We start from the raw sequence: 23,470 nt of genomic DNA on the forward strand, positions 1-23,470 counted from the left end.
GGTGAAGGTTGGGGTTAAGGGTATGGTTAGGTGAAGGGTGGGGTTAAGGGTATGGTTAGGTAAAGGTGGGTATTAAGGTTATGATTAGGTTTAGAATTATTATAGGTAGGCTTAGGTGAAGGGTGGGGTTAAGGCTATGGTTAGGTAAAGGATGGGGTTAAGGTTATGATTAGGTTTAGAATTATTAGAGGTAGGCTTAGGTGAAGGGTGGGGTTAAGGGTATGGTTAGGTGAAGGTTGGGGTTAAGGGTATGGTTAGGTGAAGGGTGGGGTTAAGGGTATGATTAGGTTTAGAATTATTAGAGGTAGGCGTAGGTGAAGGGTGGGGTTAAGGGTATGGTTAGGTAAAGGATGGGGTTAAGGTTATGATTAGGTTTAGAATTATTAAAGGTAGGCTTAGGTGAAGGGTGGGGTTAAGGGTATGGTTAGGTTTAAAATGATTAAGGGTTAAGGTCAGGGCTAGGTGATAAGGATAGGGTTAGGTTTAGAATGATTAGGGTTTAGGTTAGGATTAGGTAAAGGGTGGGGTCAAGGTTAGGGTTAGGTTTAGAATTAGTAGGGTTAAGATTAGGGTTAGGTTTACGGTTAGGTTTAGGGTTAATTTATATATGGTTTACGTTCGATTTAATGTTAGTATATAGTTCTGGGTTAGGGTTAGGTTGGGGATTAGGGTAGGGTTAGTAGGGTTAATTAAAAATTTGGGTTTAGTATGGTTAGGCGGAAGGTTGAGCTTAGGGTTAAGGTTAGGTTTAGCAGGGTTAGGGTTAGGTTTAGGGTTAGTATGCTGGAGTTATGGTTAAGGTTAGGTTTATGTGTAGCATTACTCGGCTACAAAACACAACGGTGCCCTCACTACATGAAGTAAAGTGAACCTCGAATTAGTAGGAACTCTGGGTCTCAGCTGGACTCTGGTCTCTCTGACAGAAATGAATGGGGTTTGGGTAAATTGTCTCTCTGTTACAATGTGGTAAACACACATGTTACAAACACCAGGTGTTTTTTTTTTGTCAGGGAACAGATCATGGTTACACTAGCCCGAATAATGTTCTCCAACATGTTTGGTCGCTCAGGCCAGTCTTGATGCACGAACACACACTTATTATCCCACATATGTTAGAGATCATTCTAATCTGTTTAGACTGAGCTTCATAGGGAACATCCCAGCTGCAGTCAAGGATCTGAGAAGGAGTTGAGAGTATTAATACACAATTCAGAACCCAGTATTTAAATAGTTTCCAGCGGTTCAGCCAATCAGAATAAACACATGTAGACTGAGACTGTCAGGATTGAGAGGAATTACCGATAATTGTTGCTGAATCTTGGTGACTTGACTAAATACGGCTTAAATACTTAAATACACGCTTTTCGTAACATGCTACGAGTTTAAATGTCTACAGAAATGCCTTTAGTGATGTCTTTGTTAAGATCAGTGAAATCTTTTAGTATGGGAAATTGGAAATTGGGGATAAGCTTGCTGTTACTACACAGATCCAGGGGTGCATTTTTCAAATAACGATTAATCTTAGCGATTTACGAACAACTTTAAGAACGACGTGGGTTCAGGAATGGTAATTTTGCAAGCCTTCTTAGTCTCCAAAAGTAGTTCTAGTAGTAGACTAAGTAGACTCCGCCCCTGCATCTGCACTGGCAAGGCACCAGGCGCCAGTCGAAAACGAAACCACTGATTTACATACATTTTCTTATTATTATATCACAAAAGTATCATTAGGCGGCTGATTATATTAAAACAATAAATATGTAAATTACTGGTATAAAGAAAGATGCAATTCCTACCTACCTCTCCATATTTATATAAATAAAGGTGCTATTGCCATGCAAACAACTAGTTAAAGGAAAATTAGCAGCCAGGATATTCTTCAACGTAAGTTCAGGTCCTACGCCAGTTCCGAAGTGTTTCGGGAAATGCTTGTGATTTTAAGATTATTCGTAAAGTACAATCATTTTGGGAAACCCACCCCAGTTCTCCTGCGTTGATGGTGTTTATTTAATGGGCATCAGCCGTGTGTATTACATAAGCTCCGCTTTACACATTGGATCTATGTGGGGTTTTTTTTTTATCCAGTGTAGAATCAAGCCAGGTGTAAACCTGTACTTTGTCATATCAGACAAAAGAGATTAAACATTTTAGCGGTGCATGTCAAGCTGACCCTGTGTGTGTGTGTGTCTGTGTGTACTGATGTAGATTCTGTGATCAGCTCTCCTAAAGCCCCCTCCTTTTTATTAGCCTTATGAATCAGCCCATTGTACCAAGGAAGCCTCGAGTGTGTGTGAGTGTGAAAAGGATCAGACACATGCACACACACACACACACACACACACTCATACACACACACACACACACACACACACACACACACTCATACATGCTTCGAAAAAGGTCATGTCGGATCATCCCCAGAAAGAAAAAGAGAAGTTCCGTCCAGCTGCTTGTTCTACGGGAGTTTGGCCAAACTCTGAAAACTGAATTAAACTGAATTCAATTGAAATGAATTCTTTTAATTCAGATGATTTAATCTGAATTCAAACTGACTGACTGCTGCAGTTCAGTGGAAAGTATCTAGTTATATGTGTAATTAACTTTATACACTTTTTTACACATTTAATTATAATACTTTAGCTTTACTTTTTTTTTTTTTTTGAAATGTGAAAAAGTCAATTCTGAACTGAGACCCCAACTCCACCATCGCTAGCTGATGATCTGGTGGGCACTAAATTGTGCGAAGTAGGGAGCTTTCCCATCTGCCTTCTGCGGTTTGAACCAGTGACCGCAGGAAACATGGACGTTGTGTTTCTGCTCTCTTCCATGCTATTGAAAAGAAGCCAAACTGTGAAATTTGCAGGCAGAGTCCAAATGTGCAGTAAGGACCAGAGGTGGAGCCACACTCGCCTACTACCTTCTCAGAGACTAAGGGCCTCAGGCCGCCTTCGGCGAGTTTGCGGTGCAGCCTAAAGGACCAGATGTGGTGTTCTTTTCACTGGGTAATAGGAAATCGATGTGGCGAGATTTCTAGGCTAACATTAGCTGCCTGACATACCAAAATAACTGCAAAGAACCCTGTACAGAGCGTCTGATAATGCAACCAACAGAACGACGCGGCACGACTGTCAAAACGTCGAAATTGAATAGTTATAAGAAATAAATAATAAATAACAGTTAACTAGGTAGTAGCCTCATGTCCTGCAGAGGGTCTCCTCCAGCCAAGGCTGTCAATCACTTCATATCTTATATAGCATTGTTTTAAATACTGATTCCTGGTGAAAAAAATAATAAAATGGGCCAACATTGGAATTGGATACTGGAGCTGTTTAGTCATTAAAACATATAGGGATTGGTGGAGCTACGCATCATACTGCAACCAGCCAGCGGAGGCGCTAGACCTGTGGTGGCTTCACTTTTGAGAAATGCTGCCCTGTCCATGTTTTCAACAGTTCAACACATTTTATTGAATATTATTAAATTATTCAATTGAACTGTGTGAACTAATCACAGTTGCTGGCCATCCCACATCTAACAAGTCTGGCCCTGCTCTGTCAGTTTGGGGTCTGAGAACCCCAAATATCAGAAATCAGCAGCTTCAAGTGGTCACAAACACATCTATCTCCTGACTCTCCTTATCTTTTCGAATCCAACAGGCTGTTTCTGTTACCATGCCTTTAAGACTCATACACTGGCTTGAGCTAGAGGGGTATAAAGCCCCCCCCCGCATTGAGCTGGGAGGTGCGGAGTTGAGGTGTGGTGGTGATCATTCAACATCCTGATCTCGCTAATGCTCTTGTTGCTGAATGCAATCAAACGTTCACAGCAATGCACCAACATCTAGAAAAGAGTAGAGACAGTTACTTATCAAAGCAAAAGCATGATAAACTTTTAATTTTGCCCCGTGTAATGTATATATGTAAATGAGCACTGCTCTGATTGGCTGTCCTGCACTGTTCCCTCATTTAAAAAGCACTCCTGAGAACTGCAGTATGACTTACTTTGAATAGGTGGAGATATGCAAATGAGTATGTACTCCTCTCCCCCCCCATCGCATATGATGCTCCCAACACTAGTGAGGGCAGACCAACAGACGCCCCCCCTTTGACGCATACACAGTCAAGCCTCTCATTGAGGGGAGAGCGCCATCTACCCATCATGGAGTGAGCAAGACCAACTGTGCTCCTGGGGAACCAGCGATCCTCTGATCATAGTGACAGAGACAAAAAATCTATAAAAAGTGGTGAATGCTGTAGATGTGTAGACATCCTTAAGGGAAATTAGCTATTAAAAAGGAGGTTTGCTCAACCATTACTCTTCCAGGAACGCTTTACATCTTGGAACACGGCTGTGAGGAGGATATGATTGCAGCCGGCCACATCAGTGAGGTAGTTCTGCCACTTCGACTCATGCCAAAGGTCTTGGAGGGGGCGCATTACTGCACATCTCCACTGCTCCATAGCCCAATGCTGGAAGGCTATATAGCTAGTATATAGCTAGCTAGTGTCCTGTTCTATTGGTCGGTGCTATATCCAATATAATTCTAATATAATATTCTAAAATATAGAAATAAACAATGGTAGATACACCAAAACTAGAACTATTGTCTTGGTCTGTTTAAATGACAAACCCACAGGTCTATTAATTGTGCGGTCATAGTATATGCCCAGCATGAGGTTCTACTGTTCATTATTCATTCATATGGTGTCATATTTTTTTTTATCAATATCTCACTATCATTACAGTGTAATAAAAAACAAAAGAAACATGCCTGTGTATTTGAATCATGGGTGGCTCAAACAGCCTCTTACACACACACACACACACATACACATTCGCATATACAGTACACACATTCACTCACACTCACACACAAGACAGCAGAAAACACATGAAATAAAATATGCAATAAAGTATGCAGGCATGATCCGAGCGGCTGCTAATTTCATGCTTGGATTTGCTGCGCGGCGGCTGTAGGAGGTGTGTGTGTTTGGACGGTGATAGCGTCCCCGCAGCCTATCTGCTGCCTCACACAGCCGCCAGAGCAGCAGCCTCTCCAAAGCCCTAATTACACCTGAGCTAATTCAATCTGACAGCGCACAGCCGCATGGAAATCACCACTCTCCTCCTTTCTCTCCTCCTTTCTCCTCTCCTCCTCTCCTCTCTTCCTTTCACCTCCTCTCTCTCCCTCTCTTAACATCTACTGCTTTTGCTTAACTTCTCTGCTTTCCTGTCTCGTTTCCTTTCTCCGGTGAACTGGAGTCGAACAAATCACTGTATATGCTGGTGAGCGGAAGTGTGTGTGTGTGTGCGCCAAATCACAACACTCACACACACACACATACACACACACTGGTCGTGTCCCATGGAAAGCCAGCATACCTCCCTCTGCACATCAGCACCACATCAAACACACAGCTGGGGCTTCCTGGCTCGGGATGAGGGCATCTCACCCTGCACCGAAAACAGCCCGGCTCCGAGCCCAGCACACACTCCGCTGGGCTCTGTCCCAGAGAGAGAGAGAGAGAGAGGGAAAGAGACATAGGGGTGGGGGTGGGTGGGGGGTGCTCCTGGGGGGCTTCATCTCTTTTTCACAGCTTTCAGCTGATCTTAGTTAAGCAGTCACTGATACCTGCACTGAGATTCCACCTTAAACCGCTCCAGGCTCCTGTGCTTCACTAAACAGAGAGACGGTTAACCTTCACAACTTCCAGTCATGCCCTCATTTTACACACATTTCTGAAACAAAGCCCAGATACCCAACTCTCGATCCATCCCACATCATCGTGTGGGAGTTTAAAAAGGACGTCTTTTATTATGGAGGAGACTATGGATGGAGGAGAGCGCTAACTGCACATTCTAGCATAGTATCGAGGCACCTGCCTGTTCATCGTTTCTGTCTCTACTTTCCAGGGAAGAAGGCCTTCTACTAGAGAAGGAGCATTGCTGTGGGGATCTGTGAGATTTCAGTGACAAGAGCGTTAGAGAGGCTCATCTCCAACTTTCCAACTCATGGAGCACCAACCATCATTACAGAGAGCACAGCTCAATGCCGGGGGGGGGTCTTTATACCCCATCATCATATGCTCTTCTGTGTGCATGATCCGCCTGGCCAGAACTTTCAGAATACTGAACCTAAAAAAAATACCTAAAAAAATGAGAATTATAGAAATTCCATCAACAACAACAACAAGAACCACATGTACAGTAACTGCATAAAAAGCAGCTGACTGGATGTAATTGGATCTTTATTTATTTTTTATTCTTCTATACTTCTATAATTTATTTATTAAATGTTTATCAATCTGAACTTTGTTGTATATGATGACCTTTTAAAGCTTACAGAACCTCCACATAATATAACCTGGATTATTTGCAATGTTTTCCATCTACTTGTGGATTAATAATAAAAATCTGAGGTAAGATGGTTCAAATAAAGGTTTTAAAGTTTAGAGAACCTAATGTGGTTCTTCAGTGGCATCATTTTTTAAAGGGCTGTATATTTACCCGCCGTTAGCTGATGGGATCTAAAATCTAAAAAAAAATTTTTTTTGTTTTGGTCTAAACCTTGAACGTTCAGTTGTTTAGTTGTTTGTATACTCATCTATGGCCTTCGTCAAGACACTATTTTAATCCCATGACCCCAATTTTGACTATTTACTGCAGTTTCTTGAAAGAAGACGCCTTGCAAAATTAAGAGAGTCATCACGGCTCATTTCCGACTCCGGCGCTCGGGCGAAACTTTACAAAATCCTCAGCGCAATTTATCCTGACGTGCGTCGAACTCCACTTTTCCTTTTTTCCTTCTTTTTTTCCCCCCAGCGTGTATAAACCACAATGTTTCCCCCATCAGCGATCTCCACGTTTCCATAATCCCCGCCTGTGCGCATGCACACGCTCGCGCTCTTTCCCACCAGCAGCCTTTGTTTCGCTGTATCTTTAAATGAGATTAGGAGGAATGATTACACAGCGCTGAGACATGAATAGGGTTCAAATCCCGCCACACAATAAAGCTTTCTCTCCTCGCGTTCGCCCCAAAAAAAAGCCTCAGTGGCACAGTGTCAGAACAATGCTTCATTTGCTGCTTCTTTATAAGAGCCGGCAGCAGTGTGTGTGTGCGGATCGGGGTTAAAGGAATAGTCTGGATCTTTTTTTTTTTTAAACTTAAGCAACGGGTTCAGGTTTCTAGACGACTGCTGGAGAACTCTGTGGAGAACAGTGAGGCATACAGTGTCCGGAACCACATACGCAAGTCTATCAGCATCTTTAACATACTTTATTTCTATTTAGAAGGTTTATGCGTGTTTATGTGCCAATATTAGTCATTTTAGATATTTACAATATGTAAATGAGCTCTGTTCTGATTGTCTGTGCTGCATTGCACCTCCATATGAAACCTTCCAAATACCTTCAGTGGGAGTGGGCAGTGTTACACTGCTATAGGCTGAAGAGGCAAATATACTGTATAAGCTATTAGGGTAGAAGCTCCCATTACTTGTTAGCGTTAACTTTAAGATGTCCAACAATCAGATGTCCAACCAACCCATTAAGTCCACCCGCTTTACATGAGTCTACATGAGTGTCAGGATTATATCTGGATAAGGCCGATCCACTTCAGAATGCAAGTGTAAGCACACCCAAGTCTGATCACTTCAGGGGCTGGTCTGAGGCCCATTTTGAGCCACGCAAGACAAGCAGAACTCCTCCCAGGACAACCCAAACACCAGTAATAACTGGTGAACACCCAGATAATCTGCAGATTCCGTCCAACCACAGCGATCAGATTTCAGTCTGACTAACCGGAGATGCATCTGACTACCCAGTGTTAATGCATGTGAATTCTGAATTCGGAGCAGGATACAATCCGGATACTAGTCATGTGAAGTGACCAGGTGTAAACGGGGTCAAACTTGCCTTAAAATCTAAACCCAGTTGCTCAGATTTGCTAATCAGAAGACTATGTAATGTAAATGATCACAATAATGAGGTAGCAAGTACAGTAATGTATCCCCATACATATGCTCATGTGGTCTCTGGCACTGTATGACACACTGTTATCTAGAAACATGCATAAAAACCACACATGGCTAAAAACAGTAGCAGCAGCTTGAAGGCTCAATTGTTTGGAAGCAAACAGAACTTCAGACAGCAAACATGGCTTTTGGCTGCCTGAGCATATTTTGGGGTGAGGGGTGAACATTTCATTTTTCGCCAAACTGTTCCTCACACTCAAACAGATTCAGTGTGCTGATGGCCTCCCTCGCTAGTCACCAAGACTTATCCCTTCCATTTCATAATGATGGACCTAACTGAACTACAGGAGATATTCAGTGGCATTTTTTGTATCCGCCCCCTGATTAACCAGTGACTGGGCCTTCCAGACAGGTGTCCTTATACTACAATTAGGGATGCACCGATTAATAGCTGGATTGGGTATCGGATCATTAGGCCGATCCATGCACTGAACCCGCTTCCCGCACCGCCGGTAATCTAGGCTTCAGAAGACACGAGATGTGCAGCACCTAAAACTACGGATACTGGAAGCCTGTGCTAGCATTTCTTCTGCGGTGTTGCTATCAGTGTGTGAAGAGTAGGAGACGAGGGTTGCATTGACAATCCAACACAATGGGCAGCACTTTGAACACATTTTATAAGTGGTCAGAAACTTGTAACTCATATATCGCTTATATCAATAACTCATGAAAGAAAAGTTAAAACCAATCACACCATTGTTTTTCTTGTGAAATTCTCAATAAGTTTGATGTGTCACATGATCATCTTCCCATTGAAAAAAATAAAGTTGGATCCAAAATGGCCAACTTCAAAATAGCCGCCATGGTCATCACCCATCTTGAGTTTTCCCCCTCCCATATACTAATGTGCCACAAAAAGGAAGTTAATATCACCAACCATTCCCATTTTATTTAGGTGTATCCATATAAATGGCCCACCCTGTAGATCCATAACAACTTAAAAAAAACAACCTGCTCCTGAGTGGTACAGCCATCTAAGCTCTATAAATCAGGAGGTTGCAGGTTTGATTCCCAGCCATGAATCCCACCAGCTTTCTCTGACTGGGTGCGTCTGTTAGCTGATGTAACGGATTTAGCCAACAGCCCTCACCTCCAAACGTGTTGAGGACCAGTGACATTACGCATAAGCCTGCACCCTCCCAGCATTGGTAGCATTGTAGCAAAGCTAGGGGGGGTCCTAGTTTTAGTGGGTGGCAATTGGAAATTCACTGTATATGGACAAAAGTATTGGGACACTTGCTCATTCCTTGCTTCCTCCAAAATGAAGGGTTGTGTATCCTGCATTTGTTGGAGTAACTGTCTCTACTGTCCAGGGATTTCGGAGCATTTCTGTGAGGATTTGATTGCATTGAGCAACATAAGTGTTAGTGAGGTCAGTGTGTTGGATGATCACCACCCCACCTCATCTCCAACTCACCAAGCATCAGCATTGACTGGGACTAGACAAGCTGTGAGACACTTGATAACAGTCCAGACTTGATGGGATACACGTATGCATTTCTAGTGCCCATGTAATCCAGCTGTAACACTAACACTACAGGCAAAATGGGTTCTTTACAGCACTGAAAAAAGGGGTTCTTTGACTCACAATAATAGTGGAACCTTCTTTGTTGTCATTTAGCGAACAATTGTTTTTAAAGGTTCTATATAAAGTAATCTGCATAAGGTGCCGTTTAACCATCCAACTGTTCTTCTAATTAGAACCATTACCTTTACCAGAGTGTAGAAAAGACACCACCCCCCTCCTTGCCCTTCATGTTTAAAGGGTGTACCATTAACACCCTTAGGATAATGATTAACCCTTTACTGGATCCTTCTAAATAAAATCCATTATCTGAACGACATAAAACACACAAATAAGTTCCCTCCACACACACACAAACACACACACACTCACTCAGATGCCACAAATAATAATTAAAGCGCTGCACAGCATGGTTAACCAGTCAGCGCACTCACTAACGTAATTAAGCACTTAAGCTTTCCTTTAGCAGTGGTATCAACAGCTCTGCAGACTCAACCCCAAAAGCGCTTCTTATTAAACTTCCTTTTTTTTTTTTTAAGTGCAGTTGCTCGAAAGATGTTTTGCTCAAACTTCCACTATCACCTATTTCCGCCCGGATTTGTGCCATTAGCGATTTTCCACTCCCTGTTTAGACGTCTGCGGAAGCATCAGTCATATTTTTTCCCCTTTTTTTTTCTGCAGAGCGGCTGAAGCACAAATTAAAGTGAAAAGCTCGCTCTGTAATCCCAGCATGCGGAGAACATCTATTGTCACACCAACAGCTTCTGTGATAAAAGCAAATTCTGCGTGCTCCTAGCTCTTCCAGTAATCACTTTCATTACTGTCTGTCTGTTTTCAGGCTTTTTTTCTTCTGAACTGGGCTTACTTCTTCGTTTATGGTTTATGTTCACGCTAGCTCAGCGCTGGTGGGCTTGACATCCAGATTCGGATGAGAAACTGAAAGCACGACTGGTCCTCAGACGATTGGACTTCTCTTTATCTATTTGTCTGATTGTCTCTCACGTTGCCTTTAACATGTGTTAAAAGCCATAAACACCTGTGCTGCCAAAGCTATCAGGTGAACACAGTAAAATAGCGATGGAGGGATTGATCGGCTATGAATTGGTATCTGACGTTTTTCAGACCAGATATGCCATCTGCGATCTGTTGATAAATTCCTTTGATCCATTAAAGGCAGTGCAGAAATCTGCTGAATGTGCATCAGTCTGGTGTTTTTTTTTTACCAAATCTGCCTTAAACTCTTACTTGTAGAATGTGTAAAACTGACGTGTTACGGGGGGGAAGCAGAGTAAACCCTTTTAACACCACTAAACTGAGATACTCCAACCGAGAATCCATCACTCAGCCCAGTACAGCGAGCATCAGTGAGTATCGACACTCTCTCAGCCGGTGCTCGGAGTTCGACAGTGTTTCAAATGTTGTTGATTTCAAAAAGTAAAAGTACATCTTACCAAGTTTGCCTGGAAATGTTAACGTGGCATCCAGCCCCGCCCTTGATCAGTATAGGCTATCGACTGATCGACGACTGAAAGACGGTCAACAATCGGTACCGGCCCCAAAAATACTGATCGGTCCATCTCTCCAATGAATGATGATTACTGCCTCTAATTTTAAACCACCTTCCTCTGGCCCCTAATTGTCAGCCATTGTTGAAGTTGAAATCTACCCTACTCTATTAAAAATCATGTATTTACTTGATATTTGAGAGAAAAAAAACATAGCGCATCCAACAAAAACGAAGGAGCGATCTTTAATACAGCACTAAAAACATGGTAGCTCACAGAAAGCGGCCATTCTACACGCTGATCTGTTTTACTGTCTGCAGCGTGAACACCAGATTTACCCGCAGTGGCTAGCAGAATGGAAACGCACTGTTAGTTAAATGCACTGGTTTAGCGCATTTCCATTCTGCTAGCCACTGCGGGAAGAGGTTAATGCATTTCCCAAAGCTGACCTTCTAACCCATCCTTAGCAGTGCAGGCTAAAGCCCAGCTGCTTGCTCTGTGCCATATGATGCTCTGAAAACCCTGCTTTTAAACATACAGCTTTTAAGGGGATACCTTCAGCACCTTTGGCAGACTGTACGGGACGGCACCCTGTGGGTAAATTAACCAGCAGCAAACCAACAAAAGCAGCAGCAAAGTGGCACTCCAGTTCCCCTCAAGAGCCTCAACTGTTAGAAGAACCCACAAGCTGTATTAACAAGAGCAAAAGGCTACAGCCGTGGAGGAGCTGAACCACTGACTGTATATACTGTATATATGATATTGCACAGCACAGTTTGCTAATTTCCCTGCTCGAACAGATCTACGAAACATGGCAATTAACCAGTGAGTTAAACCAGGTGTCGGAGTTGCCCATCCCTGGTCTTAACAGTCACTGGGTGAAACATGCAGCGGCTGCTTTTACTGGTGATGAAGACTAGAAACTGCTGCTGATTATATTCATGATCAGGTTGGTGGGAACAGTTATATATATATACACACAATCTGATGAAGCCTACTGATGAAGTCTAATTATGCCCACAACACCTCGCTTGTAAATAGATATACTTTCTTTATTGTGATTAGTTATTTGAATCATCTGACAGCTCTAAAAACAACACTTACTGTGTTAGCCTTGACCAGGTGCACAGATGTGTTACAGAGGTCAGGTTAAACATAGCAGAATGTATCAGATATGTCTGGGCCTGGTGTACTAAGCCTTTTGAACTGCCTGTGTTCTGTTACTATATGAAACCTCTGAAACAACAGGCATGACGTTGGCGCTTTTCATAATAATCGGAATCATATGGGATCATACCTTTTCACTTCGGGTGCGAGAGGTCCTGGGTTCAACTCCCGGTCGAGCCCTGTCCTGAGTTTTTTTTTCTCTTTGGTTGATTTTAAATGAAAATATAATGCAGATCTCTGCAGTCTGAAGCATAGACCAGCTCCTGTAGATGATTGTTCTGGGTGTCTGATTATTGCCTTTGGTGCGAGGGGTCCCGTGTTCAAATTCTGGACGAGCCCCATTCTCGAAGTTACCAGGAGATAAGTCTTCTCATTGGTTTATTCAAATGTAAATTCATTACACTACACTACATCCACTTAAATCACAGTGGACACAGATAGGAATATAGTTATTATTCCCACATTTATTTCCCAAATTTGAGTCATTTCCGATTCCCAACCAGTAGCTAGGACCTTCCCAGAGGGTGGGTAATGGGTGGTTAAAGTCAATGCTGAGTAACACTACCTCAAAACATCTGACACCGGACTTGGAAAACAAGAAATTCAATGCCTTTTTCTGCACTAATTTCTATATACTTATTAAATTAAATTGAACATGACATAAAATGACATTATAATGTGCAAAAGTGTGTCTCTGTAGAGAATGGGACTTATTTCCACTTATAACATCATCTATTATACATGTCATCTGAGCCGGGGTGCCCAAACTTTTGCATCCAGCTGTATGACTGGTGTACTCTCTGGTGCATCTGTTGCTTGAAGCTGAATTTAAAGGTGGGCATCATTTCCACCACAGTATAACGCAGCTGTGGGCTGAAGCAAGCGAGGGGAACTCGCGAAACTTGTGGGCTGGAGTTCTGGGCTGCTTTAGCTGATCAGACTTTTCGTTTGAATTGTGTTGATATACTTTATATGGAAATTAGGTACATTTAACCCCCCCACACACACACACACTTTGATATCATGATATCTAGATTGTTAAAACAAAAAGTTGCTGACGACATCCAGCTCTGCCAGGCTGAGCGATTCCCGGTGAACTCCATCCAAATATATCCAAACTTCCACGCCACGGAAAACACATGATGAACACTTCAAAGTCTCTGAGGGAAGACATCATTTTCCTCCACTCCCAGTCTGAGTGTGCACACACACAGGCACACACACACAGGCGCACACAGAGAAAATTTGCTCAAGCGCTGCGAGAGGCTTTGAGGCATTTATCTATCTACAGAGGAAAGTAAATTCCATAATCCTCCACCTTCAATGGGCCCTATCGTACATTTAAGATACATAATCTCTTTAGGTAGGCACCAAATCAATTCCTCATCCATGAAGCCTTTCACTGAGTGAGGATATTCAAAGTTCTTCCGCTTTGTAAAATAAAAAAAAAAACTCCAGCTGGAAGTTCTTGCATTTGTTAAGTAGAATATTCAGCTGCAGATGTCTGAAATAATGAGAATACAGCCCATATGTATAATGAGCACCTATTAATTAATTAATTAATATTTTATATTTTATATTGTTTATCGCATACTGCTGCTTTTAAGAAAACAAAGAATTATTGTGTTTCAACAGGAAGAGCGAAATAATGTAAACCAATGATCACTGGTGCAAATTTACATGATTTAATTATTATATATTGTATTACAAAAAGTTGAGTCTGAGGTGTTGCAGAATGAATTATTTATTAATTAATCAATCCTTTGCTTTTATTATTATTTTATCAGTATTTTGCTCAGATTAGAGTAAGGGTTCCGGTGACAGACGATGAACTTCCAGCTGCAAGCTGGAACTTGCATTAGTTAAGAAGAATATGCAGCTGCAGATGTCTGAAATAATGAGAATACAGCCCATATGCATTACGAGCTTCTACAGTGGCTCCTGTCAAGGGGTGGATCTGTTAGGCAGCGAGTGAACAGTCAGTTCTTGAGACACTTTGAGAAGAGCCAGATTGCGATGGCTAGACGATTGGGTCAGAGTATCTCCAAAACATCAGGCAGGTCTTGTGTGGGTTTTTCTTTTCTGGTATGTAGTGGTCAGTACCTACCACAAATGCTTCAGGAAAAGACAACCGGTCAACTGGCGACAGGGACATGGGCACCTTAGGCTCGTTAATGTGATCCATGGAGGCCCCACCTCGCAACTTACGGGACTTAAAGGATCTGCTGCTAATGTCTTAATAATGCCAAATAACCCAGGAGGACTTGTGGAGTCCACTAATTTCATCATGATTGGACCAATAGTAATACATTCACTTCCACTGAAATGTATGAACGTTTCTCCTGTTGCTGTTTTGAAGCTACAGGTGTGTTCTGCCACAGTGCCCTGTGACTTGTAAGTATCAGTATGGGAAAATGTATTACATGGATACAGTAAGTGTTCATATCCAATATGATCGTTTTGTTGGTCACTCACTCATGCATGTACATAAACCACAATGGGAGTACGGAAGATCTTAATGATTTGATGATCCAGGCTTTGTTTAGCCCTTTCAAAGAGAGCCCTGCCTGAATACCTGAAGGACAAAGTCTTCGCGCACTCTTTCAGCCCGTAAGCCAGCCTGAGCGATTGCGTTATTGCTGTTTCTCTTCAGACACACCAACCACATCTCTGCCATCTGCCCCTGATCATTGATCTACATCTCAGTTGCGCCCTGTGGGTTCAATAAAGGTGAGAGGAATAAAGGTCTGCTGTTGGTCAGGCTTGCTGGACATCACTGATAGAGCATTTACCATTGCTGGGGCATCGATGATTAAGGGTGGTCAAATAAACGTCTTCTTTATCTTCTTGGGTGGGTGTTTGTTTGGTTTGGAGTTGTAGGGGGGGGTTGTTTTTGGAGGTTCCTTTTTTTACCTTTTATGTGCATTTTGAATGAGAAAATAGTGCCTATTGTCAAATAACTATAATAAAAAAAAAATGTCACTAAACTGGATAATTTAACGAATAGGATTAGTTCATTATTATTCATATGTGCAGTGCAGAGTAGGACACAGGTCAAATCCAAAAAAAAAACATATCATAACATACCATATCAGCCTAATCCTACCTGCACTGTTCACATTACATGATCATTCCCAGTCTCATTTGTCAGAGGACCGACAAAACTGCTCTCCTGTCCAACAAGGAGGATCGAAGATGGAATGATAATGACTATGAAACTCTTGCCAATAAAACCAATCTTATCAGGCGATGCTCAAATCATAAACACGTCCCATATCCCATATAACGAGGTTCTCATCTAGTACAGTGTACATTGGCTTTACACTTATACTTTTGTAAAAAAAAATATGAATGTATATATATTTTTTATATTCCATTTAAAAAAAATTATATATTTTATTTATATGTGACTGTGATCGGACAGTATGACTGCGTATGTTACAAATAAGCTTTGTTTTTAATTTGATTCATTACATCATATAATTTAAAGTATCAATGTGTAACATTTTCACCTTAAGATAGAAGCTTCAGAATCACTGTGATGCTCAGCATTTTCGTCATTCCCACTCTTGGATTGGCACGTTGTTAACTGCACTATGCAACTTTGGTAACTTTAAGAACTGTCATATTTGTGTAAAATCCTGTAATATTACTCTACCGTCTCCAAGCCCACGATTCTCTGTCTCTCAGCGTGTAAAATATACCTGTGCCATGCGGTGGGTGGGAGGGCCTCAAATCAAATTAGTCTAAACTGCAGTTACACTAATATCACAGCGCTGCATCGCATTGTATCCTAATTATAAACTGTATATAGTATATTTAATACTATGCCACTGTACATATTATTATACATATATTAATATTTTATATTTTATATTATTTATCGCATACTGCTGCTTTAAAGAAAAACTAAGAATTCTTGTGTTTCAGCAGGAGGAGCAAAATAATGTTAACCAACGATCACTGGTACAAATTCTAATTCAGGGAAATTATTTTATTATTTTATTATTATATATTGTATTACAAAAAGTTAGTCTGAGGTGTTGCAGAATGATTTAAAAAAAACTAATAAATAATAAAAAATTATATTTACTATAAACACCTTTTAATTTAGCTACTTTAAAGTGCCTGTGTTGCTGATTCAGGTGTTTACGTACAGCTTGGATAACCTCAATAGAAAAGCAATGACCAATAGCCTAAGGTTCACCATGCCCAGTCAAGATCCCCAAGCACTGGGCTGTGGGAACGATGGAACTCCATCCATCCATACTTTTGGGATGAGCTGGGGTAGCAGAGCCAATCATCCAGCATCAGCTGCCTCGCCTATCTAATGCTCTTGTGTTGCTTAATACAATCAAATCCTTCTCACAGCAATGTTCTCACAGCACCTAGTGTAACGCCTTCCCAGAATAACGGAGGCGGGGGTGGGTGGGTGGCATGATGCAAGCTGCCTGTTAATCCCTTTGATTTGAGGAGAAACGCTGGAGGAGCAGGTGTCTACGTATCATGAACATGCCTATAAGGACGGCGCCGGACGGTCTTGTGAGGCAGAAAGCGAGGCAGCAGCCGCGCGCCGGATCTCTCGGAGCGTTTGGGTGAAGGAGAGAGAAACAGTTGGCTCCCTCCGTCCCTCCATGTCTCCATCTCTCCATCCGTCCTGCTTTGTAGCCCGGCGAGCCCGCAGCACTTCACAGCTCATTAGTGCTGAACAGATGCTGGGGGAAAAGTTGGCACGCAATAACCCCTCTTCATATCGCGCTGATCTGAGAGAGATAGCGCGCGACTGAGGGACGCCTCGCGCTGACAGTTGGCAGATGAAGTTAATCAAAACGGATTAAAAAAAGAATAAAAGAGAGCCAACAAATCTGACATCCCTGATAGGGGTATAATAATGAAATAAATTATCATATTTCTGACAGTGGCGCGTTAGCGCGCGACAACCACAAATGACACAAGCGACGGCACACCAAATAAATAAGCAGAAGCTCCGCAAATAAAGAAGTGTTTAGACACTTCAGAGCTGCTGGGAGGTTAAATCAAGTTTACGGTTTTCCTCCCCGGTCTGCTTTTACCTCACTAAATCCCCTTAATGTAACAGTACAGTCTCAAACATTAAGGATTCGCTGGAGCAGTTCCAAGGAGGAGCCGCTGCTGGAACCTTTTAATGGAGGGTTTCTCAATGAATCAGATTTTTGTAGAGGAGAAGATTGGGTTTAAAGAACCCAAATTATGGAAATATGGAAGTTTCCAGATTCCACTCTTCAGTCCATACAGTCCATGTGTGTACGGACGCTACGCTGGAGGATGTTGCGATCTCCATTTCCGACATTTTCCCCTTTATGTCATTATGTGAATGTGGCTGTTGCTCTTTACACTGTGTCAAACTGTCCTGATGAATGGACCAATAGAAATGCTCCAAAATGACTTCCAGTGAAAGTGTTTTTTTTTTTTTTGGAGATGCCAGGTTTTTGCACAACAGGCCAGTCTGAAATCTTTAGCAAATCTCCATTTTTGTCCGTTTTTAGTTTTCTCCATTCTTTAAACCCTGTAGCTGCTTCTGTACTCTGTGTGAATAATTCCAGATGAACAGACCAATAGAAATGCTCCAATTGGGGAAAAAAATTCATTGACTTTCATTGAAAGTTCAGAAGGTGAACTCTCCTCCCGTTCTGGAGACACGTGTTTTTCTTCGGACAGCGGCGATATAATTGTCTATGCAGCCGAGAGCAGTTTAGCCCCGCCCATTCACGTTGAACTTGCAGTAATCCAGGTCTAAAGCTCCTTTTAAGCCCCCCCAAAAAAATGCCCACCACGCAAACACCCTCTGAAATCGGAAGCTGAAGTTGGACACGTCCGAATTTTCCACGCAGCAACAACAGGCCGAGTTAAACGCTGAAATCGACTTAAGCGCTGTTTATAACGGTAGGCAAATTAATAATAATAATAATGTACAATTTGTGTGTCCATTCTAATAGTAATGCCATTTTTAAAACACCTACAAATCAACACCTTATTTTTGCAGTAAGAAACAATGATAAAAATATATATATATAAAAAAAACATTAAAAAATGCATTATAAAAATAAAAAAAAGAAACTTACATCCCCCACACACCCACTATTCACTTGAAAGCACCATGATGCGTTTCAGCTTTTCAGCTTTAAAGGTCCAGCAAAAGTGGAAAATGGTAAAAAAAAAAAATAATAATAATAATAATAAATAATAATAATAATAATAACAATAATATATATATTTTTTATTGTGGGACTCCTTTAAAGAACAGCCACCTAATGTAAGGTTCTCCACCAGTTTTCTCCCCCCCCCCAAAGCCGTACATCCCAGTCAAGAGCTGGTTACACTGTGAAAAGTTGGAAAAGGGCTGAAATTGATGTGAAGTGGCTTGGAAATGTGAACTGAACTCGCATCAATAAACTACATTCTTTCTTCGCAATCTTTAATTCCAAGTATTTCTTTGGGACGAATAAAACCAGTGAAATTGCTTCATTTTCAAGTGAAGGGAATTTGATCAGATTTAGATTTTGAGGTCAAAACCCACTAAAATGAACAGATGACCCTGACCATGCAGACAAACTGGATTAGGTGATTGATTATGTAATTATATCTACATGATCTAACACTGCCAATACTGACTTTTACTATAGTTCAGTGTAAAGAACAGCTGCTTATTTAAAAGGACCATAGAACCATAGAATATATCAGAGCGGAGAACCATTACGTTCTTAACATATGTAGGAATTGATCCCTTACATGTCCGGGCGTATTACTCTATTACTGTATGTACACTATGTAAATGAACCTGACTAAATTATTCTTACATTACAAATTCTAAGCAAAACAGGTTCTATAGTGCTCAAAAAAGGGGGAAAGGGTTCTTTCGACCTTCACAAAAGTAACAAAAGTGTCTTCAACCAACAGCTTCTATGTGTCTAGTGCTTGAAAAAAGCCGTTTTCCCTTGCATATGAAGATCCGTACAACCAGACCAACCATTTGGGCATATGAACGGAACTTCAGGTCCTCAAGGTTCTACCCTCTCTTTTTAAAGGGTGTAGGAGTGGTAGCCTCGGCCGCGTCCCCAGTAATCTGACTGCCTTCAGATTTGAGTTCAGTGAATATGACTATTATGAGTATTACTATACTATAGACCTTTCTATAAAGGCTCATTCACTCATCTGCAGAGATTGCAGTCAGTTTCACTCTGGATCCGGAGCCGGAGCCTGCCCGGAATACCAGCAAGGCATTGGAATATCCCCTGGATGGGGCACCGGTTCACCGTGGGGTACCACACACATGCACACACACACACACAATGTATGGAAACCAGTAGATCCGGAGGAAAAGCCCCACAAACACAGGGAGAACACACCAAATTCCTCATAGACATACAGCGTAGCGAACCCACAACCCCAGAGCCCTGAAGCCATGTGGCACACAGGACCTGCTGCACCCCCCCGTGCCGCCTCTTTCTGTACTTGTATCATTATGTATTTTAGACTGATCAAAATATTAACCTTTAAAATATCAATATTCTGATTGGTCCTGATATTTACTTATACCTTAAATGGACCTTTAAAGATGAAAAGTCAGCAGTCTCACGTGACTGGATGTAAAGTATAAATAAGTAAAAGTATAAGTTCTAAAACCTAAAAATTAAAAACCTAAAAATGTCCAATATGGACATAAATGGCTTAAAAAATGACTCCTCCTGTATGAAGCTAACAACTGTTTACAGAGGAAGCGAGGACGGAGAGGTGCTCCTCCCCTTTTACAGGTTCACTCGGCTGAGAGTTGGGCTGTACTGTATTTGTAGCCCAGTGCTGTAAATTAGGCAACACTGCCTCACACTAACCACCAGTCTGCAGAAATTTACTGTCCCTTGGTTTTTAAGGGGGGGGGGGGGCAGGGGGTTGGTTGATAAGAGCTTAAAAACAGCTGGTCCGGCTCACTGGGGTGATGTAGAACTGATAGCGACAACGAGACACACACACACACATACACACACACATTGAGCCAAGGCACCTTCTTTCCTATCAGCTCCTCAGATCAAACTCTTATTACAATAAAACCCTACTTGGAACTTTGTGGGGGGTTGGGGCAGGGGGGAGCAGAAAAGATGACCCAAAATGACCCTTCTTATCGCTTTGAAAGAGAGAGAGAGAGATGGGGGAGAGAGAAAGAGAGACAGAGGGAAAGAGAGAAAGAGAGGGATTTCAATAGGAGCAAAGAAAAAAAAGAAGTGGGGGGGGGGGCAGTGGAGAAATACATAATTTATCACCATATTATCGGAATATCCAGGAGGCCTAATAAAGGCAGTGCGGACGACTGACTATTTTTTTTTTGTCTTATCACACCGGGCTGGGGGCTGGGGGCGGGGGGTGGACGGTGGGGGGAGTGTTGGATTATCAGCCGGCTGCAGATTGCAGGGCTGGAATTCTAATGGTAATAATCGTGCGTCTGATGGTATATCTTCCACAGGCTTATCAGCTCCATTATCTGCCCTTATCGCCGCAGTCATCGGGGCAAATTAATGGAGCTCTTTCAGCACTCGCTCTTTATCTCTGCTGCAGAGGACACCCCAGAGAATGGGAATAGGCAAAATATGAAAATAGAGGGTCGTGAATCGCTGCGGTTTAGATAGCGGGGCAATATGTTTGAGGGAGGGGGAAAAAAAAACAGAAAAAAAAAAAACAGAAAGGAGGACGACTCGCCCTGTAATGACCTTTTCGTCCTCTGTAATAACCATCTACCTCTGAACACTGTCCTGCTTCCAGTTTCCTTTATCCGTATTAGTCACAACACGACCTTAAATCCACCTTTAACTTGAATAAAAAATATTGCGGCGGTCTCTGAAATATTTCATAAAACATATTTCCACATACTCTTTATACTTTATATATATATATATATATATATATTCTTTAGCAGATTTACAGGTGTTTACTATTACTGTGCTTCAAAGTGTGTATACGCACCTGTAATGTCAGGACCGCCTGCAACTTTTTTTTTTTTTTTTTTATAAATCATAGATTATTTTGCATGTATTTGACAGCAAATTACTTATTAAATTACTTATACAAATGACTTATTTATTAATTAAATATTTGACTATTTTTTATTTACACGTTTTAACCATATTAACCATATTTTTACTGCACTGTTTCTGCACCCCTGCTAAAGCCCTGGAATTCAGTGTGCAAACCTGAGCTAAGGCTGCAGGTCAGAACTGTGCACGCTGCTCTGACTTACACCATGCAACACACACACACACACACACACTAGTGCGAATAAAAATCCCATGCAACAGAAACATCAAACCGTTAGCATATATTATATATAACGCACGCGGGCAATAAACAAGCGCTAAACGACTGCACGCGGTTGCATGTGCATGTGTGTGTGTGTGTGTGTGTCAACCTCACGCGCACAAACAACTCTGGGCGTCTGTAATGAGCAGCAGTGCACGGTTCACATCAACTACCGCACAAAAGGGCACGTGCGCTAATTTCATAAACGACTGCACATGATCACAACAGCAACCACCGCGCGACGGAGATCTCTGCACCGAGCAGCTTCGCGTTTGGCTGCATGTAACCTCGTGCGTCAAATGACCCCCGAGCATTGCAGCAAACGCCTGCAATGACAAACAGCTCAAAAAAAATTTAAATAAAAAAAAAATAAATAAATAAATAATAATAATAAAGTCCACGTGCACCTGAGCATTTGCACTCGGGCGCTTCGGAAATGCATCCGAATGTAAATAAACCCCACGTGCCACACAACGCTCCCTGATCATCTGCAGTGATGTGCGCCCACAGAGGCTTGCATAACTCACAGGAATAGTTCACTTATGCCAAATATCTCCCTCAGCTGCTGTCCTGCACTTTACCGCACTTTCACAATACAACGCACGTGCAAATGCAAATGCACGTGCTTTTTTAAAACCTTCCAAATCTTCTCGTAAACAGTTGACATAGCTGTCGTAGAACCAGATGTTATGGAGTTTATAAAATGTCTATAACGAGTTTGCATGCTCATGCTAAGCAGCTGCAATTTGCGAATGCACGTGCACGAAAATGACCGAGTGTATGAAGTGAGAAACGGCTGCAGAGCTCAGATAAATACTTAGAAACAAGACGAAGGTGCAACTGAGCAGCTTCAGAGAGCAAGTCACTTGCAAACAGTAGTTGTAAACATATAAAAAGCACGCGCAGAAGAAATCCTAGAGATCGTTTTTCCTATAACAAAAGTCTCTGGGCACTTTATAAATGAGTTATAAATGACTGCAATGAGTAAATCGCTCAATTTAAAACGCACGTGCAAGCAGAATCGCAGTAATGTCAGTAATCATTGCACACCTCTTGCGATTCGTTGAAAATAGTAACACTAAAAGTACGTTTGCCCCGTTTGCACATACAAAAAAAAAACAAACAAAAAAAAAAACACGTGCAACAAAATCGTTTGCACGTTTAAGAAGAGTGAATAAAGGGCTGCAAAGTTTTACTGCATTTGTTTTATACTAAATATCTGTGCATGCATTTGCGTTCAGTAGCTTTTCGCACGATGGAAACCAAGCACTAAATATGCACGTGCATATCTGCACGCTTGCACTTAGCGAAATAATTGCAGGGTTAAAATGCACAGTTGTAAGCAGCTCACAAAAGATAAACGTGTACTTAAAAACAGCATTTTCACATTCACTCAAAAGTATATCGTGCACACAGAGCTCACGCGCAGCATTTGCACTCATATCAGCGTATGTAGCGCGCAGCACAGAGAAACACCGAGCTTAGAAGAGTGCAATCAAGTCTGTATAGAAATCGATCATTTTTTTTAATAACAAAAATAAAATAAAACTCACGTTTGAACTGGCGTGGCTTGCTCTGCTTCCTCCGGGACATCTCTGCTCCCTCTGCTGCTGCTGCTGCTGCTCTGAATCCAGATCTCGAGTCACGCTGAAGCTCCGATTCATCCAAACAGCGCCAAAACTAAACAAGTCGCCCCGCGCTGCCTTTAAGCTACACACGAGGTACACACACACACACACACACCAAAAACCCCCTCCAAACCCCCCAGCTGTCTCTTTCTTGGCTTCTCTCTCTGTGTGTGAGTGTGTTTGTGTGTGTGAGACAGTGTTGTGCCCCCCGGTCGACCCTGTAGTCCGCGCGGCGGCTCAGCTGCGCGTGGACTGACTGACAGCGCGCTTTCCGTCTCTGCTTTTTGTTGC

General features: G+C 42.0%; 1 protein-coding gene across 1 annotated transcript in view; it reads right to left on the reverse strand.

Moving 5' to 3' along the window:
* The window catches only part of zfpm2b (zinc finger protein, FOG family member 2b), a 67,152-nt gene extending 44,002 nt beyond the window's left edge, over positions 1 to 23,150 (reverse strand). The window contains exon 1 of the mRNA XM_072674700.1: positions 23,105 to 23,150. Coding sequence (XP_072530801.1) covers positions 23,105 to 23,144 — 40 coding nt within the window. The 5' untranslated portion in view covers positions 23,145 to 23,150. The remainder of the gene's footprint in view (positions 1 to 23,104) is intronic.
* Positions 23,151 to 23,470: the final 320 nt, after the last annotated feature.

Source organism: Salminus brasiliensis, chromosome 3 (genome assembly GCF_030463535.1).
Source record: "Salminus brasiliensis chromosome 3, fSalBra1.hap2, whole genome shotgun sequence".
NCBI lineage: Eukaryota > Metazoa > Chordata > Actinopteri > Characiformes > Bryconidae > Salminus > Salminus brasiliensis.